Source organism: Borostomias antarcticus (assembly GCF_949987555.1).
Source record: "Borostomias antarcticus genome assembly, chromosome: 6".
Taxonomy (NCBI): Eukaryota; Metazoa; Chordata; class Actinopteri; order Stomiiformes; family Stomiidae; genus Borostomias; species Borostomias antarcticus.
Genome location: NC_140239.1, coordinates 28,642,754 through 28,666,598, shown reverse-complemented (window position 1 = coordinate 28,666,598; position 23,845 = coordinate 28,642,754). Strand labels below are relative to the sequence as shown.

The following is a 23,845-nucleotide window of genomic DNA, read 5'->3' as shown; positions in this document are numbered from 1 at the left end:
AGAGCCTGAAAGGGGGAAAATTTCAATTTGAATAATAATATGAAAAATAACACTGGAATACAGTTATTACAATGTGTCAGCCAGCGATGGAGGATCTTTCCAATTTCCCTCCATCTGTTCCTCAATTCTCACATCCAACAACAACAACAATAACAAGAATATGCTCAAGATTCAATACTTCATTATTGTCACATCCTTCATACAAGTATAAGGGAGCAACAACAGAATAATAATTTACAAGATAATAATAATAATAAAACTAGAAATGGTGCTCAAAGAGCAAAGACCTCCGCCCACGAATGCATTGTGTAAATCTGTGTGCACGTGCGTGCGAGCAGGACATGTTTGGTATTAGATGTGTGTGCACGTGCGTGCGAGCAGGACATGTTTGGTATTACATCTGTGTGCACGTGCGTGTGAGCAGGACATGTTTGGTATTAGATCTGTGCACGTGCGTGCGAGCAGGACATGTTTGGTATTAGATCTGTGCACGTGCGTGCGAGCAGGACATGTTTGGTAGTAGATCTGTGTGCACGTGCGTGCGAGCAGGACATGTTTGGTATTAGATCTGTGTGCACGTGCGTGAGCAGGACATGTTTGGTATTAGATCTGTGTGCACATGCGTGTGAGCAGGACATGTTTGGTATTAGATCTGTGCACGTGCGTGAGCAGGACATGTTTGGTATTAGATCTGTGTGCACGTGCGTGCGAGCAGGACATGTTTGGTATTAGATCTGTGTGCACGTGTGTGCGAGCAGGACATGTTTGGTATTAGATCTGTGTGCACGTGCGTGCGAGCAGGACATGTTTTGTATTAGATCTGTGCACGTGCGTGCGAGCAGGACATGTTTGGTAGTAGATCTGTGTGCACGTGCGTGCGAGCAGGACATGTTTGGTATTAGATCTGTGTGCACGTGCGTGCGAGCAGGACATGTTTGGTATTAGATCTGTGTGCACGTGCGTGCGAGCAGGACATGTTTGGTATTAGATCTGTGTGCACGTGCGTGCGAGCGGGACATGTTTGGTATTAGATCTGTGTGCACGTGCGTGCGAGCAGGACATGTTTGGTATTAGATCTGTGTGCACGTGCGTGCGAGCAGGACATGTTTGGTATTAGATCTGTGTGCACGTGTGTGCGAGCAGGACATGTTTGGTATTAGATCTGTGTGCACGTGCGTGCGAGCAGGACATGTTTGGTATTAGATCTGTGTGCATGTGCGTGTGAGCAGGACATGTTTGGTATTAGATCTGTGTGCACGTGCGTGCGAGCAGGACATGTTTGGTATTAGATCTGTGTGCACGTGCGTGCGAGCAGGACATGTTTGGTATTAGATCTGTGCACGTGCGTGCGAGCAGGACATGTTTGGTATTAGATCTGTGTGCACGTGCGTGCGAGCAGGACATGTTTGGTATTAGATCTGTGCACGTGCGTGTGAGCAGGACATGTTTGGTCTTAGATCTGTGTGCACGTGCGTGCGAGCAGGACATGTTTGGTATTAGATCTGTGTGCACGTGCGTGCGAGCAGGACATGTTTGGTATTAGATCTGTGTGCACGTGCGTGCGAGCAGGACATGTTTGGTATTAGATCTGTGTGCACGTGCGTGTGAGCAGGACATGTTTGGTATTAGATCTGTGTGCACGTGCGTGCGAGCGGGACATGTTTGGTATTAGATCTGTGTGCACGTGCGTGCGAGCGGGACATGTTTGGTATTAGATCTGTGTGCACGTGCGTGCGAGCAGGACATGTTTGGTATTAGATCTGCGTGCACGTGCGTGCGAGCAGGACATGTTTGGTATTGCTGCGTTCATCAGGTGGAGATCGTTATGCCAGTACAAACCCTGTGTCTCTGTGACCTTCCAATCTCCAGATATGGCCATCTCAACTCCCCCCACTGACAATGAATGAAGTCCAAAAAATGAATGGAGGTGAACGGTTGGCCATATTTGGGCGACTCGTGGACCCACCCCATGATTCGGTTCCGCTCCAGAATGTAATGTGTTCTAAGTTGGACTATGCTACACCCTTCCACCGAGTTTCATGAAAAGTGACAAACACGTGCACTTGCGCCACCGAAAACATTACCTCTAACAATAGATATCATATTATTATTACCACTTTATTATTATCACCACCACTGCGAATTGCACAGCAAAGGTAGGCTACACTTCGCTCAAGGCTAGCTAGGTTGGTCAGGAGTATTAGTTTTGGTTGCTAGGGCCCGTTGTTCGTCGTTTTGAAACTCCATAGCAAAGTGATAGTTTAAGGAACTACCTTTCTTGGCGGAGTTCATTAAAATTGATATTAAGACACTGAAATAGTAGGTATTTATCTCATAAATGTTTCCCGATGATCTAACCGTTGTATAAAAGCAATAACTCACTCGAGTGTTATGACCGCAGCACAACACGTGGTATATTGGCCATATACCACACCCTCTCATGAGTTACTGCTTCAATATAACAGCGCTATACAATAACAATCAAAGTTAAAGTATGGTGTGTGTAAAGTGAAGGTGAGTGACAAGTGCAAATGTGCATTCCCAGATAGCAAGTGGATGTGTAATGATTCTGGGCCATATATGGGCCGGAACTAAGCCACAAGGGCCAGATCTGGCCTGTATATGGCCCAGATCCGCTTGCTATCTGGGTTGTTTGCATGTTAGTGTGTGTTTATGGGTGCACAGACTGAGTCTGAATGTAGCCTTGGCCTGCAGGTCTGGGCCTTGAGGCTGCAATGGTGTTTACCAGATGGCAGCAGCCTATGTTGGAGGTCTGGGAAGAGACATGGAATACTGATCTTAGAGCAGATGTTCAGTACAGAACACTCAAGTCATCCGCTACAAACTGATCTCAAACCAGCAGATAGTCACGTACATTCAGGTCATCTGAAGGTCTTACAGCACAAAGATGCAGAGATATCCAAGACCCACATAGCTGATCTTAGATCAGCTTGCTTGAACTCATGGACATTCAGGTCATCTGATAAGTCGTTATGTTGCAGATCTGAGAGATGTCAAGTCTACAACTGTTCCTGGATCAGACTGGCATCTACCTGTCCCCTTATGTTGATCTAAACAAGGTCTCTGTGGTGAAAGCAACTTGATACATCCAGAGTCCAGACAAGTGTTGAGCTCTACAAGGCAATTCTGTGAAAGTGACACTAAACAGAGTTAAGCTTTAGTCCGAATACCGGGCTGTCACTGACTCTGAATTTTGTGAATCGAATCAGATTTGCCTGTTCAAACCAGAGATTCCACGATTCGTTCTTCCGTTTTCCTGTCTAACGTTAGGCTGAGTGGAGATCGTGGGAGTCGGGACAGCTGTCAAACTATGAATAGAATAATATCCCAGATGCGCCTGTTCCAACTATGTGCCCTTGTCTGGATACAGCGTTCACTGAACGAGTAGACACAACATCGCCCTAACCATTATTCTACCAAAAAGTTGGTGAATCGAGGGCACGGGTGACCGGTTTTCATACTGAGAAGAAGTAACATATGCGCACAAGCCTTTAGTCACTTGTCCTTATATGGGGCTGGTGGGGAGTGTACCTATGTTGTATGCTAATCCGAGTGTACAGCCACGCGCATTCAATTAGCGAAACCATGAGATTCACCATTCTAAGAAACCGGGTGCGAAATCATCATCGTGAATCAGACCGGAGCTTTCTTTAAGAACGTTCTTAGGAAGACATTAAAGAACAGAACGGAAAGATATTGGTGAATGAGACCCAATGTCTTGTTTCTAAAGGTGGCCAAAATCCAACATTCATAATCACTGTTGCTTTTCATTCACAGTATTGTCGCTACAGTACATGGAAGCTTTAGAGTGCCTTATGCTGTGTTCACACCGGGCGCAAATATTTCCTGCGGCGCGGCGAGTTTACATAGAAAGTCAATACAATATGCGCGAACTGGGCGGCGAGCGGCGCGAATCGCAGAACTCGGCGGCCAGGATTCCACAGAAAGTTAAAAAAAAATGTAACTTTTGCGAATGTCGCCGCGTGGCGAATCCTGGCTTTCTGTGGCGGATTTGCGCGGCAACCCATTGATCCCGCGGCGAGATTGGGCGAACTGGGCGACGCAAATTTTCTCGACAAGTAATTGCGTCTCATCGTAGTGTACAGTACCGGTATGTGCTCTCTGTCAGGCCCTGCTTGACAGTTGATGACGAAGACATTGCTTTCATCCATCTTCTGTACTTCTCCTCCCCCTCTATCACCTCCCAGGGCTCTGCTGACTGACGAACCGCAGGCTGGCTTCAGGTTTGTTATTTCCACCATGTTTTTCCCAGCATTCCTTCTGCCTCGCTGGCGTCCCGCGTGCTCAAGCCCTGTGAAGAGAGTCGGCTTCACGCCTGGAGTTGATGGTGTAATTATGGTTCCTGTTCCACACTCATCGCGGGCACGCATGCACACACACACATACACACATACACACACACACATACACAGTCACTTTTATTCATATGCCCACACACTCACAATCCACACACAAATATTCAGATCCATAGACCTAATTATGTAAAGTATACTACAGCCATCAAATATGACACACCAAATTGCTCTCTCTGTCTCTCTCACGCACGCACACACACACGCACGCACACACACACACACACACACACACACACACACACACACACGCGCACACACCAAGACATGCATACAGTACATCAATCCCACACTAAATATACACCTCAATGTATACACCATTGTCTTTTATATGACCGGGTTGATTGGTCATCTTGAGAAGTAAGACGAAATCGGCATCTGAATTTGTTCATTTTTAAGACTCGTAAGCTGCCTCCTTATATTACCTCGCTGCTGAGCCGTAAGTTTAGTCCGTACTCAACTAGGTCGTGTGACGAGCTGGGAAGGTCTGCCTTCTCATCTTTGGCTCCAAGTTCAAGAAAATGGAATTTCCTCCAAGACACTCTGATATTGGAATCACTTCCTTCATATGGACAATGTACGACTCTGATTATGGACTACTGTGTTTCTGTTTGTGATTGTTTTTAGTTGATGAATTTGTTATATGTATATGTCATATAACAATGCATATGTCTTTATATGTCTGTGTACTATATGTGGATGTGTATATTAACTGTATTTGTTTATTGTGAACTCAACAAATTTGAAAATAAGGTCCACACCTCAATGTGTAACTCTTGGGTATCAATAAAGGTTTGAATGAATTAATGAATATACACAAACACACAAACAACCCACCCCGAACACACACACACACACACACACACACACACACACACACATACATTGTACACGGCTCACACACAGGCACACCGACGTACACTCCACTCATAAATCCTGTGTGTTTGGGCCGAGTGGCCGAGCCCCCTCATCCGTTACCCTGGATTATGAAGCTGTAACTGACAGGTGCTCATAGACACTCAGCGCTTCCTTGTAGTAGCCGACAACCGCCATGAATCAAAGCGAGCTCTGCCAGCAGGACAAAGGGCAGTGTGTGTGTGTGTGTGTGTGTGGGGGGGGGGGTTCTGGATAAGTGGAGGGGCAAGGCCGGTCAGGAGAGAGAAAGAGAGGAGTCGAGGTCAGAGAATGAAGGAGAAGACTACAGAGACGGAGAAGGAGGACAAGAGAAAGGAGAAGATTTTAGGGCAGAGATGGGAACAAGGGAAGAGGTTACAAGTGAAGGAGGAGGAGGAGAGAGTCCTTCACGTCCTCTCATTAATCTTTCCTTCAGCGGATAGGGACAACTAGCGCGCAATTATTTATTTACCACGGTCTCAGCGCTAGGGCTATGAGCGCACACCGCCTGAGGGCTGCTGGGTAAAAAGTGTGACTGATTAATCTGTGGGAAGGGGGAAGATGAGGAGCTGAAAGAAAGAAAGAATGAAAAAATACTGTCACAAATATATACCAATCAGTGGATAAGAACATGTAGTGGAGGAGTTAGTAGCTACTGTACTACTAGTAGTAGTACAGTAGTAGTATGTACTGTAGTAGTGTAGGTGCAGGAGAGTAAAATTGTTACTCACACACTTTACCATTGATATGCAATTCCAAGTAAGTAAAGAAGAGTCATATTGTGTTTAGGGCGTTCAACGAAGAAAGAGTTAGCAAACCAAACAGTAGAGATATATCTACAGCCATGTCTACCTAGAGGAGATGGAATGGGTGCATGATTGTGTGTGTATCTTTGTGTGGCTTTGTGGGCAGCACGGTGGCTCAGTGGTTAGCACTGTCGCCTCACAGCAAGAAGGTCCTGGGTTCGAATCCCGGTCGTTCCAGGTCCTTTCTGTGTTTAGTTTGCACGTTCTCCCCGTGCCTGCGTGGGTTCCCTCCGGGTACTCCGGCTTCCCCCACCATCATAAAGACATGCAACGTGTGAATGAATGGTGGTCGGAGGGGCCGTAGGCGCTGATTGGCAGCCACGCTTCTGTCAGTCTGCCCCAGGGCAGCTGTGGCTACAGATGTAGCTTACCACCACCAATATGACTGTGTCTGAATAAATACTGGACTCTGTAAAGCGCTCTGGGTATCATGAAGGGCGCTATATAAATCCAACTTGATTGATTGATTTATATGTCTATAGCCATGTCTACCTAGAGCAGATGGAATGGATGCATGATTGTGTGTGTATCTTTGTGTGTACTGTACAGTATGTGCATATTATCCTTCATTTGTGTAGGTATGATTACCAGTGTGTGTGTGTGTGTTCTTGATGTTTGCATTAGTCAGTGTGCACTCGCCATTGGAAAACAGGAAGTTGGCATTGCTGCTGCAACATCTCCGTGACTCTGCATACATCAGCCTGATTGACCACTGGTCTCCAGCCAGTCGACAAACAGATGCTCACCTCAGCGCCAGACCCAACGCCGCTGCCAATGACTAACACGCCACTGGCCTCTGCATCCCAATGACCTGCTGTATTGTCTCATAGATCATCTCCCACGGGAGATCGAGGCACTCGATCAAACGGAGGGTGACACACTGGTTAATGATGTATCTGAATGCCTGGCTAGAGGCGATATTATTCCGGTCAGGGTTGTGGTTGCTGAGGGAAATGTTATTGGAGATGGGGGGGATACTGAAGTTAATTCTATCCCTGAGTTCTAGTTCAGATCGGTCACAGGTTGTCACCATCAACCTGGAAGATACCTACAAAAGTCCTTCCTTGTCTGTGTTGCTGGTGTGAAGGAAAAACCTTACTTGGTTTAGTTTAGATTTCAAAGAACACGCTGAGTGGTCGTTCAAGCTGGTTTTAAACAAAGGCAATAGTTTTATTTTGTTACGATTCTGCAGAGTCGGACTCTATCACAGGAAGTGAATCCGGGCAGAGTGAGTCAGATGTGGACGAGGTCGATAGGTTATACAGTGAAAAAGGAAGTGACATAGTTTCAGGATGAAGAGGACAGGGAAGTGATGTCACTCAGGAATAATTTGTAGTTTTAACAGACTGATCTATGAGAGTGAACTACAAAGTTAGAACAACAGTCAAGTAGGAAAACAGAACACTTTGGTGAGACTTGAATTTCATTCACACTGGACTGTGGGGATGCTACACAGTAATGTAACCTACTAAGCACAGTGCAGGGGCGTGACTAAAGACAATTCTGGCGGTGCGGTTGATTAGTTGACTTGGCTTGTTGATTTGATTTAGTTGTTGTTGTTGTTAATTTGGTTTTGTGTGTTTGTTACCACAAAGTGTCAGAGCGCTATCTGTGGTTCTGAAAGCTTTCTCTACGAATCTCTACTTTGCTAATACAATTAGCCTACGTAAGTAACTCAACTGGAAAATCCAACACATCGTCAGTAAAATGTATACATTTGCATATGGCTACTGGTGTGTGTGTATTCATAACTAGTAACTAGCGTGCACTATAAGGTCAGTCATAATAGCTTGCACTGGGGCCCATCCTAACTATGTCACGCCACTGGCATAATATGCCTTATTTCAAAGTCAAGTACCCATGTGTAGTCTATCCTATGAACATGACGATCCAGGTGACGAATACCCAGAGGCCTTTACCTCCACTGGACCAAACACAGCTTGAAAGCAAATTTAGATTTTCGTGAACGAGGCAAACTATGAAAGAGATACACGAGCATTTGCACCTCATAAACAAAGCTTCACCATTATGCAAATGTAATGAGTCAGACGCTAATATCGGGTTCTGTTTAATTTGGTTCAACAGTCTACCCCTGTGAAAATAATGCAGCACATGTAACTACTGTATTGTTGGCTTTGCTAAATGTTTTGCATGCGGTGCATCCGTTATGGAAAATACCAACTGCCTCTTTCAAAGTCCCTTGTTTGAAATACAATTAAAATAAAAAAAATAAAAAAAATAAAAACGTGACCTGACGAAGACCCACACGGGTCAAAACGTTGTCACCTTTAACTTATAAATAGCCCTGTGGAGTAGCTGTGTGCGGACCTCAACCTTACTTTATCAAAAGTCACTTGTTTGACCTTGGGAGTCCAGCTGACCTGGATAAACACCTTGGAGTGAACATCAAAAGCAGGTTGCCATGGTAGCAGGGTTGAGTTTCAGCCCCCCCCCCCTCCCCCCCATTCAACCGCTCCAATTCACTCATCCTTTCCCTTATTATGTCAGAGACAGAGTGACCCAGATATGTGGTGACTTCTGACAGGTGGGTCCTATCAAGGTGCCTGCCACTGTAATCATAGTAGTGTACAGGCATCACATGAGCATCATACTGTACCTGAAACATACTGTACAATCATTGTTTAATGCTACATCACTGTACTACACTGTGTTTTTCCAAACGTCTTTACATCTGAAGAAAGCCTACAGAAGCTGATCAAGGCTGTGAGTTTTCAACACTGGCTCAAGTGGAATGACCCTGACCCTCTCCGTTTCATACAAGCCAGTGTCGGTAGCAGTGTGAAAACGAAACCCCAGGATCTGAGTCGTGTTGTGACAGTCGTCCCCTCACATGCCCGCTCGGTGTCTGCAGTGTGCTAAACCAGCCCTGGTAGGGGGGCGGGACCCAGCACTGACACTGTCAGACCGGCACGCTGAGGGCAAGGCAAGGCAGGCTTATTTGTAAAGCACATTTCAGCAACCAGGCAATTCAGAGTGCTTTACATGAGACATTAAAGTGCAAGAAAGCCATACAATGTCATATAAAACGCAAAAAGGACATTTAAAAGAAAATGCAGGACAAATTAAAATACAGGAATAAAAGTTACAGTGCAGTGTATGAATTGATAATTCTTTGATTTAATAAAAAAAGAAAAGTCTTCAGTCTTGATTTAAAAGAACTGAGAGTTGCAGCAGACCTGCAGTTTTCTGGAAGTTTGTTCCAGATATGTGGAGCATAAAAACTGAACGCTGCTTCTCCATGTTTTGTTTTAACTCTGGGGACATAAAGCAGGCCTGTGCCAGACGACCTGAGAGGTCTGGATGGTTCATAACGTAGAAGCAGATCAGAAATATATTTTGGCCCTAAACCATTCAGTGCTTTATAAACCGACAGCAGTATTTTAAAGTCAATTCTTTGACAGACAGGAAGCCAGTGTAGAGACCTCAGAACTGGAGTGATGTGATGCACTTTCTTAGTCTTAGTGAAGACTCGAGCAGCAGCATTCTGAATCAGCTGCAGCTGTCTGATCGAAAGGGTGAACAACACTTCTGTGTTAGCCTAAGTCAGTTCAATGTCATTTCCTGTTTCTACTCTCGGCCCTCAGGGGCCAATCGCTTTGCATTTTATCAGTCTAAGGCAGGTCTAGGGCAAGTTAGATCTGCGGTTATGCCACCATAAACCTTAGGACTATTTGTGAGAAAACAAAGAAACATTCTCACCCTCCCTCAATCCTTGGACATTTAAATAATGGACATTGGCGGCACACACAGCAAAGACCAACTACTTTCTCTTAGCCTTCACCCCATATTGTCTGTGGCAGCCATTCTCAACCAGTGGTCTGTGGCCCACTGGTGGTCCTTAGAGCGCCATCAAGTGGGCCGCGGAGGTAGAGGTAGCCTACTGCCAAATGGTTAGAAAAAAATAAATAAAATTTGTCAGTTTACAAAGCTAGTTATTTTTTAATCTAAATGTACTCGAGGATTCATGCAAACGTTCCCTCGGACGCAAACTTTCCCTCGGATGAGAAAAGTGACGGGCCACCAGTTTCCTCATGTATTTGTAAAGGTGGTCCTCAGAGCTGCTTTAACAATCAAAAGTGGGCCTTAAGTTACACAAGTCTGAGAACCCCTGGTCTATGGCATGATACTGTATGTCAGATTCTGTATCTGTGATGACTCAATGTCAAATAGGTTCAGTACAGTATGATCTATCTGTCTGGATATGATCATCCCTCCTAGAAGGGTTGACTCCCTGACTTCACCCTTGCCTGGTTGCGAGATTACTTTTCGCAACCCAGTTTAGCAAGAACACCATAGAGTTTAGGGTTAAGGTTAAGGTTAGGGTGAGGGTCAGGTGTAGGGTTAGGGTTAGGGTTAGGGTTAGGGTTAGGGTTAGGGTTAAGGTTGGGGTTAAGGTTAGGGATTAGGGTCTTCCTTAACCCTAAACTCAATGGTGCTATCGCTAAACTGGGTTGCGCGTAGACGCTGCCTGGTTGGGGCTTCAACAATCTGCTTAGCTGTGCAAAAAAGACAATCTGCTGGGAGCGGGTGCAGCTTTTTTTTTATGATGGGGTAATGGCAATCTAGCCTTCAAAGATGTACAGATAAAAGGAGAGTGCTTCTCCATCTCTGTGTGTCTTTAGACGGATGGAGCTGGCTGGGAGGACTTTGATGTGATCGCAGGTCTGCCTAATACTTAATGGCTGTCTCTGTCTGTGGGACTCCTGGTGATTTTAGAAGGGTTTTAGTTCTAGTGTGTGCTGTAATGCTTTAACGTTTGTGTGTGTGCGTGCGGATGTGTGTGTGTGTGTGTGTGTGTGTGTGTGTGTGTGTGTGTGTGCGTGTGTGTGTGTGTGTGCAGAGAGCACTAGGGATGGAAATCGCTCTCGAGAAACGCTCCCAAAATGGGATCATTATGGATTGTGTCACGCTGATATCTCTGCTGTTTTTTCATGCGTTGTCACTGAGATTTCTTCTCTCAAGATTTCCTCTATCCTACCAATTTTCTGCCGTGTTTTCACCCTGCTTGTAATGCATCAAGTGTCGAGCACTTCCAGGGTTATGGAAAGCACTCTCCGGACCTGGGGGCCGTTTGAGTCATGCCACTCTCTAGAACCTTCTTCATGACTCACTCCTCCATCTCAGCTCTGTTCATATAGAGTTTACAGAGGGAATAGAGACTAAACACACAACCGCCCACACACACACACACACACACACACACACACTACAATCCCCTAGCTTGATGGATTCCCACATGCAGCCTTTTAATTCTTTTCATATAACGAATGATGCCCACACACATAACACACACACACACAGACACACACACGCTCACACAATCCATGGTGGTATTGTGATATTGCGAGAGCTGTCAGCTGAGTATTGGTTTTGCCCCCCTGTCTTCCATGGTTAGTTGTAGTTGTTATTGTTGTCGTTGACCTTTCTGTGGAGAATGCCTCGTCTCTTTGCTGAAATGGAACCTATCCAATAACCCAGCCACTTGCTGTGATGCCGACGAAACAAATTGATTTGGTCTTTGCGTGGGCAGAAGGTCTGATATTGTGTCCATCAAGAAACTTGGACTACGTGGTGCTTTAAAACAGTGTAGAGGAAAGCAAATTAGATATGCGGTTCAATGAGCATGTGGATTTGTTTTAATTTAGCTATACGGTATAAATATTACTGTTATATTGATATTGCTGCATCGCTGCATTTCAAGCATCAAATACTGATGAATCTAGACAGATTCAAATATGCGCACATTCATACTGAAATACCGACTTGTTAGTCCTGTCAGACACAAAATAGCACCCTGTAATAATACATGTACCAGAGGCAAAGACTAGTGTACAACATGTGTAAAACTATGGGGATAAAAATAGTAGCTCTCCCAATTAGATAGGAGTGAGACTTGGCATTCTAGGCAGTTCTCACAGTGGATTCTGGATTAGTCTTTCACAGCACCGGGAGAAAATATCCTCTTAGTGTCAGGGTGTGAAAGCTTTTGCTGTGAGTAGAGGTAGAATACGGATATCACTCCCACCCCCTCCCTCAAGAAAACTCTGCCCTTTCTCTCTCTCCCTCTCCTTCTCCCCCTGCACTCCAAACGACCCCCGAAACACACTAACTAGGAGAGGCTTCCTGTCAGCGAGTCCTTAGATTGCCTGAAGAAAATGAAGACTTTATTCTTAACTAAATTTTGGACAGTTACAATCCCTTTGAGGGTTTCAGTTTGGTTATGTATTGTTCTGTGTGGGAACTGCTTCTCAGTGGGAACTGCTTCTTGTTTGACCTGAACAGGAACTCAAAAGCTGCTACAGTAGCTGAATGAACCTAGTATTTTATAGTAGTGTTCCTTGCATATCTGCAGTATGCTGTATCAAGGTAACATTTACCATACTGTTTGTTACACACTAGGCCCTAAGTACAGTCCGTAAGTGGTGCCCTTACCACAGCCAGATTGTGTGACAGCATGTCTGAGTGAGTGTTCACAGACATCAACCACGGGCATCTTACGCATCATGGCGAGAGCAGTAACTGGATACCCAGTAGGCTGAAGAGAGAGCCATTGCGATGTGATTTCTGTGGGGAATCAAACCTCAAGGCTTCACCTCAGTGTATCCCACCGGCTCTGATAAAGCCTTCCTCGAGCTTACCTGATGAAGAAGGAGGCTGCAGCCGAGGGGGTGTGGCTGGTTTGGGTGGAGGTGGTCTGGGCAGCAGGCGCACGCTTGGGGACGTAGTCATAGGCGGGGCCCCCCATGGCGACATAGTCACCTTCTGCATCGATAGCCAAGCCCTGATGGAGAAAGAGGGTGGAGCAGAATGAGCCAGAAACAAGAAGAGCGATTGTAAACTTAATGAACAACACGTTTCACCATTGTGGCTTCGATCACAAAATCTCTAAGTGCAAAACCGTAGGTTGGAGGAGATTCAACACTGAACTCGTATCTGTCTCCCTTAGTGAAGCACCGACAGTATTGGGAACTCAGGTGCTGAGCTAAGGGAAACTTTTGCCAGACACCGATAACTTATGGCTCAGCCACAGCGGATGTCAGTGTTGCAGTTGAAAGGGCCTCACAGTCCTTAAAACCCCGGGGGAATAAGAAAACAGGAAATGACCTATGGAACACGGTCATGGCTCTTCACTCCATTTGCTGGGGGACTAGGAACATGTTTCCTTCCCCCACAGCAGGGCGACAACGAGGTCATTAGCCAATTAGCTCTGGTCATTAGCTACGGTTGATAACTGGAACCCCACTGTCTCCATTAGTGAGGCAAATATGGTTCTGCTCAGAAACAGATGGTTTTTTGAACATGTAATTTAGTGCCAATCGCGTATGAGTCATGCTGGATTTTTGAAGATGTACAGTCATTTAGTGCCAGTGTATGAGTCATGAATGATGACGTGTTGCATTTCAATTTTAAGAAGACAAACAAAATGTAGTGTGTAGACAATTTTGATTTTGCTCAAATAAATCATGTCAATATCTATCCCTTGTTCTTTCAAACTACAGTATTAACGCACATCTTCGATGCATCCTAAGCTTTCTCTGGGAGCATGATGTGACTGTGACATTTATTTCTTTACATTCCACTTTTCATTTTCCTTTTTACCTCTGGTTCGTCTCGGATGAGCCCCCCCCAGCCCCGCCCCGCCCCGCCCGACATCCACTCGTCACGGCGGATTACCGTGGCGACGGCGGAGGCGGAGCGTGCTGGCGGTGGCAGGGACTCCATTATTCAGCTCTTTGGTTCCGGCCGGCGCTCGCCAGCTAACAGGATTACACAAAGACGCATCCTTCCTCCCCGACACCGCGGTGCACCACACTGAGCCAAGGCCTTTCTAGCCCTCTAACGGCTACCAGAGAGCTACGGTTCCCATAAAGATTCGCCTGGATACAGACATGAGTATAGATGTATACAGTATACACTTAAATCTGCAATAATTGATTTTTTATCTTCACATTTTGTCAAAACGAATTTAAACCACCTGCTATCAGATGTTTCATTGGGCCATAGCGTCCTAATGGTGTCCTATTTCAATGACCCACCCCTACCAGTCGCCAGGTCTGGTTCCATTGTGTGCAACACAGCATTTCTGCCTGTGTTGTTAAATTATGGCCCATAACTTTGCTCGTATTATAGCCCGTAACTTTGCTCGTATTATACTTCCAACATAATTTGTACTTTAATACAAGCTAACTAAATTCATTTATCATTACTGGTAAACATTTGTCTTTTCAGGTTCAACGAATGTTTGTGCAATTACTGAAAATCTCTTAGTTGTGGGATCACTGTATGCAAACTGTAACAATGTGTTGCTTCTTTGCTAAACTTGGGCAGGTGTTGTTTAGCATAACCACACTGCCTTCCCCAAAGGTCTCTCAATCCCCGAGTGTAAACATACATGTACTGTGGATTCAACATTATAAACATAATAAAGAAATTATTAATTTACCCTCCCCAAACATTCACCACCTGTCGACTACACAACGATAGCAGCTGCTATTTATATAACCTGAACCAGAGTGCAATAGCCTGATAGAGGCAATGGGGGGGGGGGGGGGGGGGGGCGTCAGGTGCCCCTTATGACACTCTTGCATAACTTAAAGTCTCCAGAGTACCACTTTACAGAGACGGGTGTACAACTTTTCCTCTCGTTCCACCAAGAGTTCGAGTCAGCTGTGCTTTTGTGACACGCGTGTGCGAAACCACAACCCAACAGCGACCCAGATACGCGTTGCTATTTCTGTTCTCAGGCTTCTGTGGGAGTCACAGAACACGCTGTGATGAGGAATCGTGGAGAATCGGACCCAATTCAAAATGGCTGTGATCTCCCACACAGGTTGAGGTGAAGATAATGAGCTCTCCCCATCATTGCACAGGTTCCATCCACAACCGCTGTAGAATATAATTTATGTCCGTCCTTTGTCATACATCCCATAATTAGGCCCTTACACGAGGCTTGAACACGGAGAAGACTATTAACGCTAAGCAAGGGACTGTGCAGTACTGAGTGACATTTTGGGTTTAAATTGGAGGTCCATTTGTAATGGTCACGGTTGGGTTATGGTGCAAGGGCAGGGCAGAAGGTGTGAAGAGCACGGGACGAGAGGTGTTACCAGGGCTCGACAAGCTCATCCATGACATGAATTATGGAAGTGGCTCCTATATATCATGGGGGCTCTATGGCTTTGACAGAGACTCCAGGGCGAATAGTCTCCCTAATACTGTACATTGATCCTTTGTGTGCTTCTTCTTCTTTGTATGGGTTAGATGTTTGTTTCTCCTCTACCCCCCCGGCTCGGGGCCGAGGGGCTATCCTTTTACCCCCCCGAGCCTGGGTGAGGGGTCACCCGGGCTATATATCCGTCATCTATATATGTCACCGTTTCATTATCCACAACCGTCAGGCCACGCATTCTTTGTGTGCTTAAGAATTCATTCTTCCTCAGAGGTTTGTGGTCATATTGTAGCTCTAGATAATATCAAACCCGTTTTGCTTATATTCCCTTTGCCTTCCTTCCCAGTAGAGTTGCGCCACACCGGTGCATCTGTTCAGCGGCAAACCAGGCCACAGAAGGGCACCAACACCGTGTTGGTCACTCCAAACAACACGTGCTAAAAAAAAAACATTGAGAAAATGCTCTTGGAGTGCAAAAGTGTTGGGACCGAATGGGCCCAGGTCTGTACAGCAGCCTCCCACAGGGCTGGGAACCAAACGCACGACGCCATTGGACCACGATGTGACGTGCAGGTGGTCTGAGGCAGAAGGTAAATCACTTGCGGCCCACTGAACCTCTCACAGCTTGTTAGGCCCGTTATGGGTCTACGCTGGCTTTTCTCCACTCCACCACGTAGCAGGAAATCCACCGTGATGGTCTTCAGAAAGTGATTAATTTCCCCCGTCGCTTCTCATATTCGTCAAGCCTGATTTAATTACGTTCAAACTTGAGCAGAGACTACAATGCATGCAGTGATAGGTGGAGAGGATGCATGGGTAGATGTTTCCCGTTATTTATCTTTGATTTCAATATTAATTCATCTCAATTAGCATCAAATCGCCACTGTACAGCGTAATGAAACATTCATTATCTGAGTCCTCGTTTTAAATGTGCGTTCCTCAACCCGAAAGTGAGAAAAATGAGGGAGGTGAGCGATGTGAGAGGTTTGTTCACTGCCTCACAGAACACGAGCCTCCCAGATGGACATCACTGTCCCCTCACCTCAGGTGACGCCGAGAGGTCCCATCTGTCAGCCCAAGAATGAGGCTCTCTTCTAGCTGGAGTCACACTTTCGGAAAAGCGACATTATTGAGCATTTCATTGAACGCGGCACCTGCATCTTGCACACATAACAAAGAAACATCCTTGAATCTTTCGTAGAAGGATGCGAAGGCTGCCAAGCACCAGTGTAGCCACGGGCTCAACTAATGAGGAATCTCCTTGGAGCGTTATTAATAAGTAAAAGTGTGTCTCTTCTTTCTTCCAGTGTCCTTGGCTCCTCTTCAAGGAAAAAAAGTGTCCATCTTTAAGTCCTAAGCAAGGACCTTACCTCCTAAAACCCCCATGTTTGTTTGAAATGAGAAGAGGGGAGGTGGAGGCATGAGAAATTAATGCAGATGCTTTCCGCCAGCTCAAGGTCTAATGCTTTTCAGTAGGGAGGCAGAGAAGAGGTGGAGATAGGGCAGTCATTCTTCCATACAAAGCCAATTGGCTGCCTTGAGCTTCCTACACTCAGTCCAAAGCATTAGTGGGTACAACACCGAATAGTTCACAGAAGCACATTTGAGGGATGCCAACATATTCAAATGCAGTAGATACTGGAACATCCTGCCTGTGAATTCTCAGCAGTGAGCCTTTAGCAAATATAACTAGGAATGGTGCTGAAAGAGCAAAGACCTCCATGGACCCGCAGTGATTACGATCCACTACAAATCTTAATGGGTTTAAAGGTGGCCCATGCTACACCCCACTACAGAGTTTCATGAAAATCGGTCTGGTCGTTTTTGCGTAATCCTAGTCTGAATGGAGGTTGGCTGGCTCGGCCGTGTTTGGACGGCTGGCGGGCCCACCCCGTGATTTGGACCCGCTCCAAAATGTAATGGCTTCTAAGTCGGCCCATGATGCACCCATGATACACCCCACCTGCGCTGTCGCTGGGGTGGAGGTAATTCGTTTATTTATTTATTTATTTATTTATTTATTTATTTATTTATTTATTTATTTATTTATTTATTTATTTATTTATTTATTTATTTATTTATTTATTTATTTATTTATTTATTTATTTATTTATTTATTTATTTATTTATTTATTTATTTATTTATTTATTTATTTATTTATTTATTTATTTATTTATTTATTTATTTATTTATTTATTTATTTATTTATTTATTTATAAAGTACACTGCTGTTCAAGATTTAATTTCTTCTCACACAGATATAAAACCCTGGTTTGGGGAAGCACACTTGATATTACCAGATGTTAAATTTTGAAGACCACTTGTTTGAAGGCATAACATCCAAACAGTGATTTTCAATGTTGTATTGTATTCAGAGGACACGTCTGTGTTGTTAAATTAGTGAAGGAACTCTGAAATGCATCTGATTGGGTGAATTTGATGTTGACAAGTTTGGTGAGGTCAGGGGTTTAGGGACCGTCACCCGCCTTTGGTGACAACTCACTGTCAATCAGGGTAAAGGGGAGACCAGGAGCCAACCGGGTGTGTCCCCTGCTCCTTCAAAATTATATTGGTCCTTCCTCCCCATCCCAAATCAACTGTTGAACAACTTCCTGTCCAGGAGCTGAAGACTGACCAGCACGGCCCTTTCATCCTCCATACTGGACCATTTCTTTCAATCAAGTTAATCGTCATTAATCTAATTCCACACCCATATCCTCCTGCTCTTCGCCGCAATACTCACTTAACGCAGTACGACACTTCACAAATCTCTCCCAGGCGAATCGATGGCTTCCATTCTCTCTGAAGAATGACCTCAGACTACATTTGCATATCCAATCATCTCCCCATTGATTTCAGGCCCTCATTACAACCCCATTATAAGCAGGACTCTAAAGCTTAATCTATAGTAGCGCCCCAACTAAGGGGTGAGCATGGTTGTGTTCTTGACACAAAAGGACTAAAAGCACCAATCCAGTCTGCTTTGTGGGGGTCCGCCTGGCAGGCAAGAGGTCATTCCCCCAATTTAATCAACCCATCACGGAGGTTGGCAACCGGGTTCGATGGATATACATTTGTGTGCTGATGAGGTTAACGTCGGTCGTCAGTATGATAATCCTCAGGAAGACCTCCTCCATACTGAGATGACTTAATGTTCAATCTAAGGGTAGGAAGGTTAAGTGGTGTTCAGAAGGCCGTGATCCAGTTCTGTGGGTATCAGGTCTCACCGTGGGCAACGCGCTGGTTAATTGAGTTGAGGTGCCAGGCTCATCTATTCTTTATTGTCATGACCGCAGTGCAGGGCGGTAATAAATCGGCCTGTGTTTACCTGGGACTGACTGTGCTGTAATCCTTCTCTCAGACCCATTAGTGGTGGTGGCCAAGGAAGGTGCAAGGTGATCGTAAAGGGCAGACAACTTTATCTCCGACGTTCTTGAGAAGAAGGGTGGATTTACAGCCAGTCATTCCTTTTCACCGATGATCATAATGTTTTACAGTGTACAGTATGCCTAAGAGACTGTCCAATGCAGATTTGAATGTTGATGGGTCATTTCTTCTTCTTCTTCTTCTTCTTCTTCTTCTTCTTCTTCTTCTTCTTCTGGGTAATTTGTAGCTAATATTAACAGTAATCCCATGTGTATTGTTTGTTTATCTGGCCAATATAGAAGCCTAAGAGAGATAAATAATACTGCAAAGAGCACTCAGATCTGTGTTTTTTTCTTTTTTACTCATACATCTGGCATACATGTACAGTATACAAATTTCTCTGTGGGAGTCTCTGAAAAAACTAGTTTTAATGTGTATCCGGGTGTCAAAAGAGATGAAACGACAGAGCCTTACACACTGCACAGCTCTCCCACAGTATTTGTATAGAGTCGTCACGAGTCACCTACCCTGAACCACATTAGTCAGATAACCTCCGTGTCCTTCTGACTGATACACCAATGACATCAGACATCAAAGAGTGACATCTCATGCAAGCAGATGAAGGTCCCCAGTGATGGTGTCCCTGACATGCCTGCCTTTTAACCAGAGTCATATTTAAAGGTTCCACAACCCTGAACTGGGATGGAACTCTGTGACGATGATTATGAGGCTGCACATTAAACTGACACGCAGGACAGTTTAACGAAACATAACAAATAACCCTGTTATGCCTAAACTATGAATGACTGATTCCAGTCAAACATGAAAATGTCAAGCTCTACGACCAAACTCCCATACTGAAATCCTTGGAGGGGTTACACTATTTCTGTATGGTTACAGTTGGGATTTATTTAAAAGTAGTATTTACCTCTAGGTCGAAACCCTGACTGAGTGAATCAGTTCCTCCAAGTGTTAAAAATCAGTGTTGCCAGGGTAACAGCGAAATCAAGGTCTTTTCTCAGTCCTGAAACGCTGCTGAGGAGCAGCGGGGTGTAGAGAAAACAGGCGCTGTGCTACTTTGCAGTCTACAACAATGTTGAGTGCATACAACTGATGTTCCACCGTTTGATAGAAAACAGATTAATTCAGTGTCTCCTCGATAGCTAGCCTGTCAACAAAGTTTGTATAATTGTACTTTGTGGGGTGAGATGAGAGTTTGCGATCGTTTCATTACATCAGGGAGTGAAGATACGGTACAGTACGTCAATACAGTTCTTCGTCCTTCCAGTAAACTATGAAAAGAGGAATCTTACCATGGGAGGATGTTGCAGGGGGGCCCTGCTGGTGCGAGACACTCTCCACACCCCCTCCAGGTACTGCTGCGCATGCATAGGAATGGGAGTCACGGTTGCCAGGTCTGTAGACTTGCATCCCCCCACGTAGGTGCTCTGGATCCCACCCCAGCCATGGCGCTCCAATCTGGACCTTTCCACAACCATCGGATCACCGTACAGCCTGGGTGATAGCCTGGCTGATGCGTCCTCCACGGCCCACTCTGAGGCCTCGTGCGGGGGGGGTAGGGTCACCGCGCCGCAGGCCGAGGAGTGAGAGGGCAGCCCGGAGAAGGCGCCGGGCGGCGGGTCGGGCAGGTCCTGGACCAGGTCCAGGGCTTTGCGCAGCACCAGGCGTCTCAGTTGACGGAAGGAGGCGCCGCAGACCTCGCAGCGGGCGTCGCCGGGAGCATGGCGCCCCGCGTGAGGCCTCTGCAGACCCTGGAGGGTGTCGAAGAGGAAGGCCACGTAGCCCGGGTCCTGAGGAGACGAGAGGAGGAGGAGAGCAGGTTACAGTCAGCCAATGAAAGGTTTAGAATCTCACAGCAGTGATATGAAAGAGGGACGGGCAGAGGGGTAACAGCGCACCACCATGACCAATGTGTAGAGTAATAGTAATAATAATAACAATAATAATCATAATGATAATAGTAACAATAATAATAATAATAATATTAATAATAATACATTTTATTTATATACATATTATTTATATAGCACACTTTCACATCACAAGACATCTCAAGGTGCTTCACAGCGAGAAAGAAGAGGAAAAAAAACACAGATAGAGAAGCAAGTACTTAAACAAGCATCACATCACACCATCTATAAATAATACTAAACAACTAATAACGTAAGAAAAACACAAGAGCAGCTAAAAACACTGAAACAAATAAGTCTTAAGGCTGGTTTTAAACAGTAGTAGTTTCTCAGCTGCCTGAAGGCACTAAAGCAATCGCCACCATGAGGTAACGTTACAGTGAAGAAATGACTGATGATGATGAATAGGTGGCCATACAGTATAGACTAATGGTACTGTTTATAACCATATTACAAATGTGTCTATTTTGTCAGCTAGCTAAGAGTAGCCCACATCTTCCTCTTTAAACTGTTGCTGCCATTAATCTACATATCGTTATGCTTATGGTTAGCATAAACTCTATTAGCAAACTAGCCAGCTATAAAATATGTTTTTTTAGTCAGTAAGTGTTTCAAGTTCAAGTCGATCTGTCTCTGACAAATAGATTTGTGCTTCACTGCTTTACATTAAATATGCAATACATATACTGTATAATGTAGAACATATAATAGCACACTTTAAACACACACACACACACACACACACACACACACACAGACTCCTGGCCTCATTGAGCACTCGCAAAGCAACACTTAAATGGCATCATGCTAAATAGCGTCAGCAAGGTACTGTGGTACTGTAGTCATAAACATGGTTTTCCTGGCTCAGAATGGGTCTTTGGGGGATGATGCACACACAATTTTTTGGGGGAAACCTCTCTTTTATGCCGAGTAGCCTACCAGCATGTATAGGCCTTTATTCTTCTCTGTCGTTCTGACTGGGCTCACTTTTTACAATCGCCGGAAATCTCCAGACATGACACAAAATAGATATGAAGACAAAATGTTTAAGATACTGATAACCTGTCTATTAATTATCTCAATTACTAGTGGTCCAAACCATGGACAATGCAAGAACGAGGGATGGGCTGCACTTGAAACCAGCTATCAAACACATTTGGAGAGGATTTGAATTGCTATTTTTATTCTAAATTTTTAGCATTTTGGCACTGGTGATTTTCCTTTGGCTCTGGTTAAAATCTCGTTGGGGGGCGCAAAAAATTCCTCTATGCAGGAAAATCCCTGCATAAAGCAACACATACAGATCAACTCAACAGCCTGAATGATAGATGAATGTGGGGGAGCATCAACACATAACATCCAGGAGCCATGAGGAAAACCTGTAGTGATATGGAAGTAAAAGCCAAGACCATGCATCTACTGTAGACAACACCTCCAGGCTAAGAAAGGCTGAAGTCATCACTCCAAGCAGAAAAGCTACCGTAGTATAAAAATTGACACTGACTTTGACTTAAAGATTTTTCTCTCAAAGGTGTCCTTCCTCATGGGTGATGCAATATATCCTCAGGGCTAAATAAAATGTGAGCCAAGATAGACCTTAAAGAACACGCCTCACCTACCAACACCGTTTCACAGAACGCTACTGCACGCTGCGTTAACTAGGGCTGGGTTTAAAAAATGATTCAGAATCGATTCATGAATCCCAAAATTGATATTTTATTTAATGAATAAATTAAGGAATGAATAGTTCATTAATTCATTCAATGATTCATTCATTCATTCATTTTTGGAAATCAGTATCCAGCCGTAGTAGGCCTGTTGAAGTGTTGCATATCTTGGCAGTCATGTAATTAAGATTACAGCAAAAAAAAAAAAAAGGTTTTAGTAACACTAACCGAATCGATATTGAATCGAATCGAATCGAATTGAATCGTGATAATCGATTTTGAACCTTGTGAATCGGAATCGAATCGATTCTTGAAATTCGAAGCGATACCCAGCCCTAGCGTTAACAGCATACACTTTGGCAACCAACGGAGAAGCTCCTTGAGTAATCATGGGAAACCCATGATGCAATGCACCGCTGAATATTAAAACACCTGTCGTTGCAGTACCCTTCCCCTGAGCCCGAGTCTGAGCAAACTTGAACGTGCTCTGAACCCACGGCAGCTGCCAACGCAGCTTCCAGCACACACAACGCCTACAGGCTGATTCCTCAGCCCGCGCATCAGTGGTGGACGTTGTATAAAGGTTGATTTAAGGTTGTCAGTAAGCACCGCTCTGCCCTGCCTGCTGTCTGCCCTCTCAGTGGAAGTTACGGACGAGTGTTGGAGGCGTCGTGTGTGTGTGTGTGTGTGGAGGAGGGGTGCCCCCCCCCCCACCCCGCCTTGTCACTGTCACAGAGGTTTATGTTGGGCCCGGGGTGAGTCGGGAGGTCAGGGGCAGCCGGAGCGCTCTTCGGCAAAGCGCTCGGTGATTGACTGCTTTTGTCTGAGGCGGAGGAGCGTGGAGTCTGGGCGGACTGGGGGAGGCTGCCTGGCTTCACCAGATGCCCCGCAATCTGCTCCAGGCTCCGGGGAGATGTCCGTTCCAGCGACCTGTTAAGTGTCTGACTTGGATAACTTTGGAAAATGTCCCTTTTCCTGACGAGCTCAGCGTCATGGGACTTCGGTTGTTCAAGGCGAGTTCTTACCATTGTTGCCACATGAGGTAAGACGCAAGAAACAACCATACTCTCGTGTCCATGTGTGACAAACTGTAAGTAAACAAACTCGACCAGAACTAAATAAACTTCTAATATCAGTATGCTAATGACTGCAGCGAACGTTTACATAAGACATCCTGCCCTTTGTGAGTGGATAATCTATGTTTCAACAGCTGCTGAGCTTGTAAAAGTCCTCCACAGATGTATGCTCCCAGTGTGCCTCAAAGACCGTCCTCTCTCTCCCTCCCTCTCTCTCTCTCTCTCTCTCGCTCCCTCTCTCTCCCTCTCTCTCTGAGACACAATACCCACTTGTGTAGAGGACCACAATGCCCACAGACGGGCTGTCCGCCTTTGTATTGAGATTTAGGGCCAGGCTGCCGGCTGCTGTTCTATTGTCAGACTAGGTGCCCAGAGCCTTCGGACAGGGACAGAACAAGGTTAAGACCTCCTTTTTTGTCTCAAGTCAATGCCGTTGAGTGAGACAATGTCCCCGAGTCATTGCCTCGCGTGTGTCTGTGTCCCTACCCCTGCATGCTCGCGGTGGCCAGGCACACTTTTG

The 23,845-nt window shown here is 45.3% G+C and overlaps 1 protein-coding gene across 1 annotated transcript in view; it reads right to left on the bottom strand.

Moving 5' to 3' along the window:
• kif26aa (kinesin family member 26Aa) overlaps positions 1 to 23,845 on the bottom strand; it is a gene marked incomplete at both ends in the record, with an annotated part of 98,675 nt that overhangs the window by 43,223 nt on the left and 31,607 nt on the right. The window contains 2 exons of the mRNA XM_084439574.1: positions 12,754 to 12,896; positions 19,965 to 20,462. Coding sequence (XP_084295700.1) covers positions 12,754 to 12,896; positions 19,965 to 20,462 — 641 coding nt within the window. The remainder of the gene's footprint in view (positions 1 to 12,753; positions 12,897 to 19,964; positions 20,463 to 23,845) is intronic.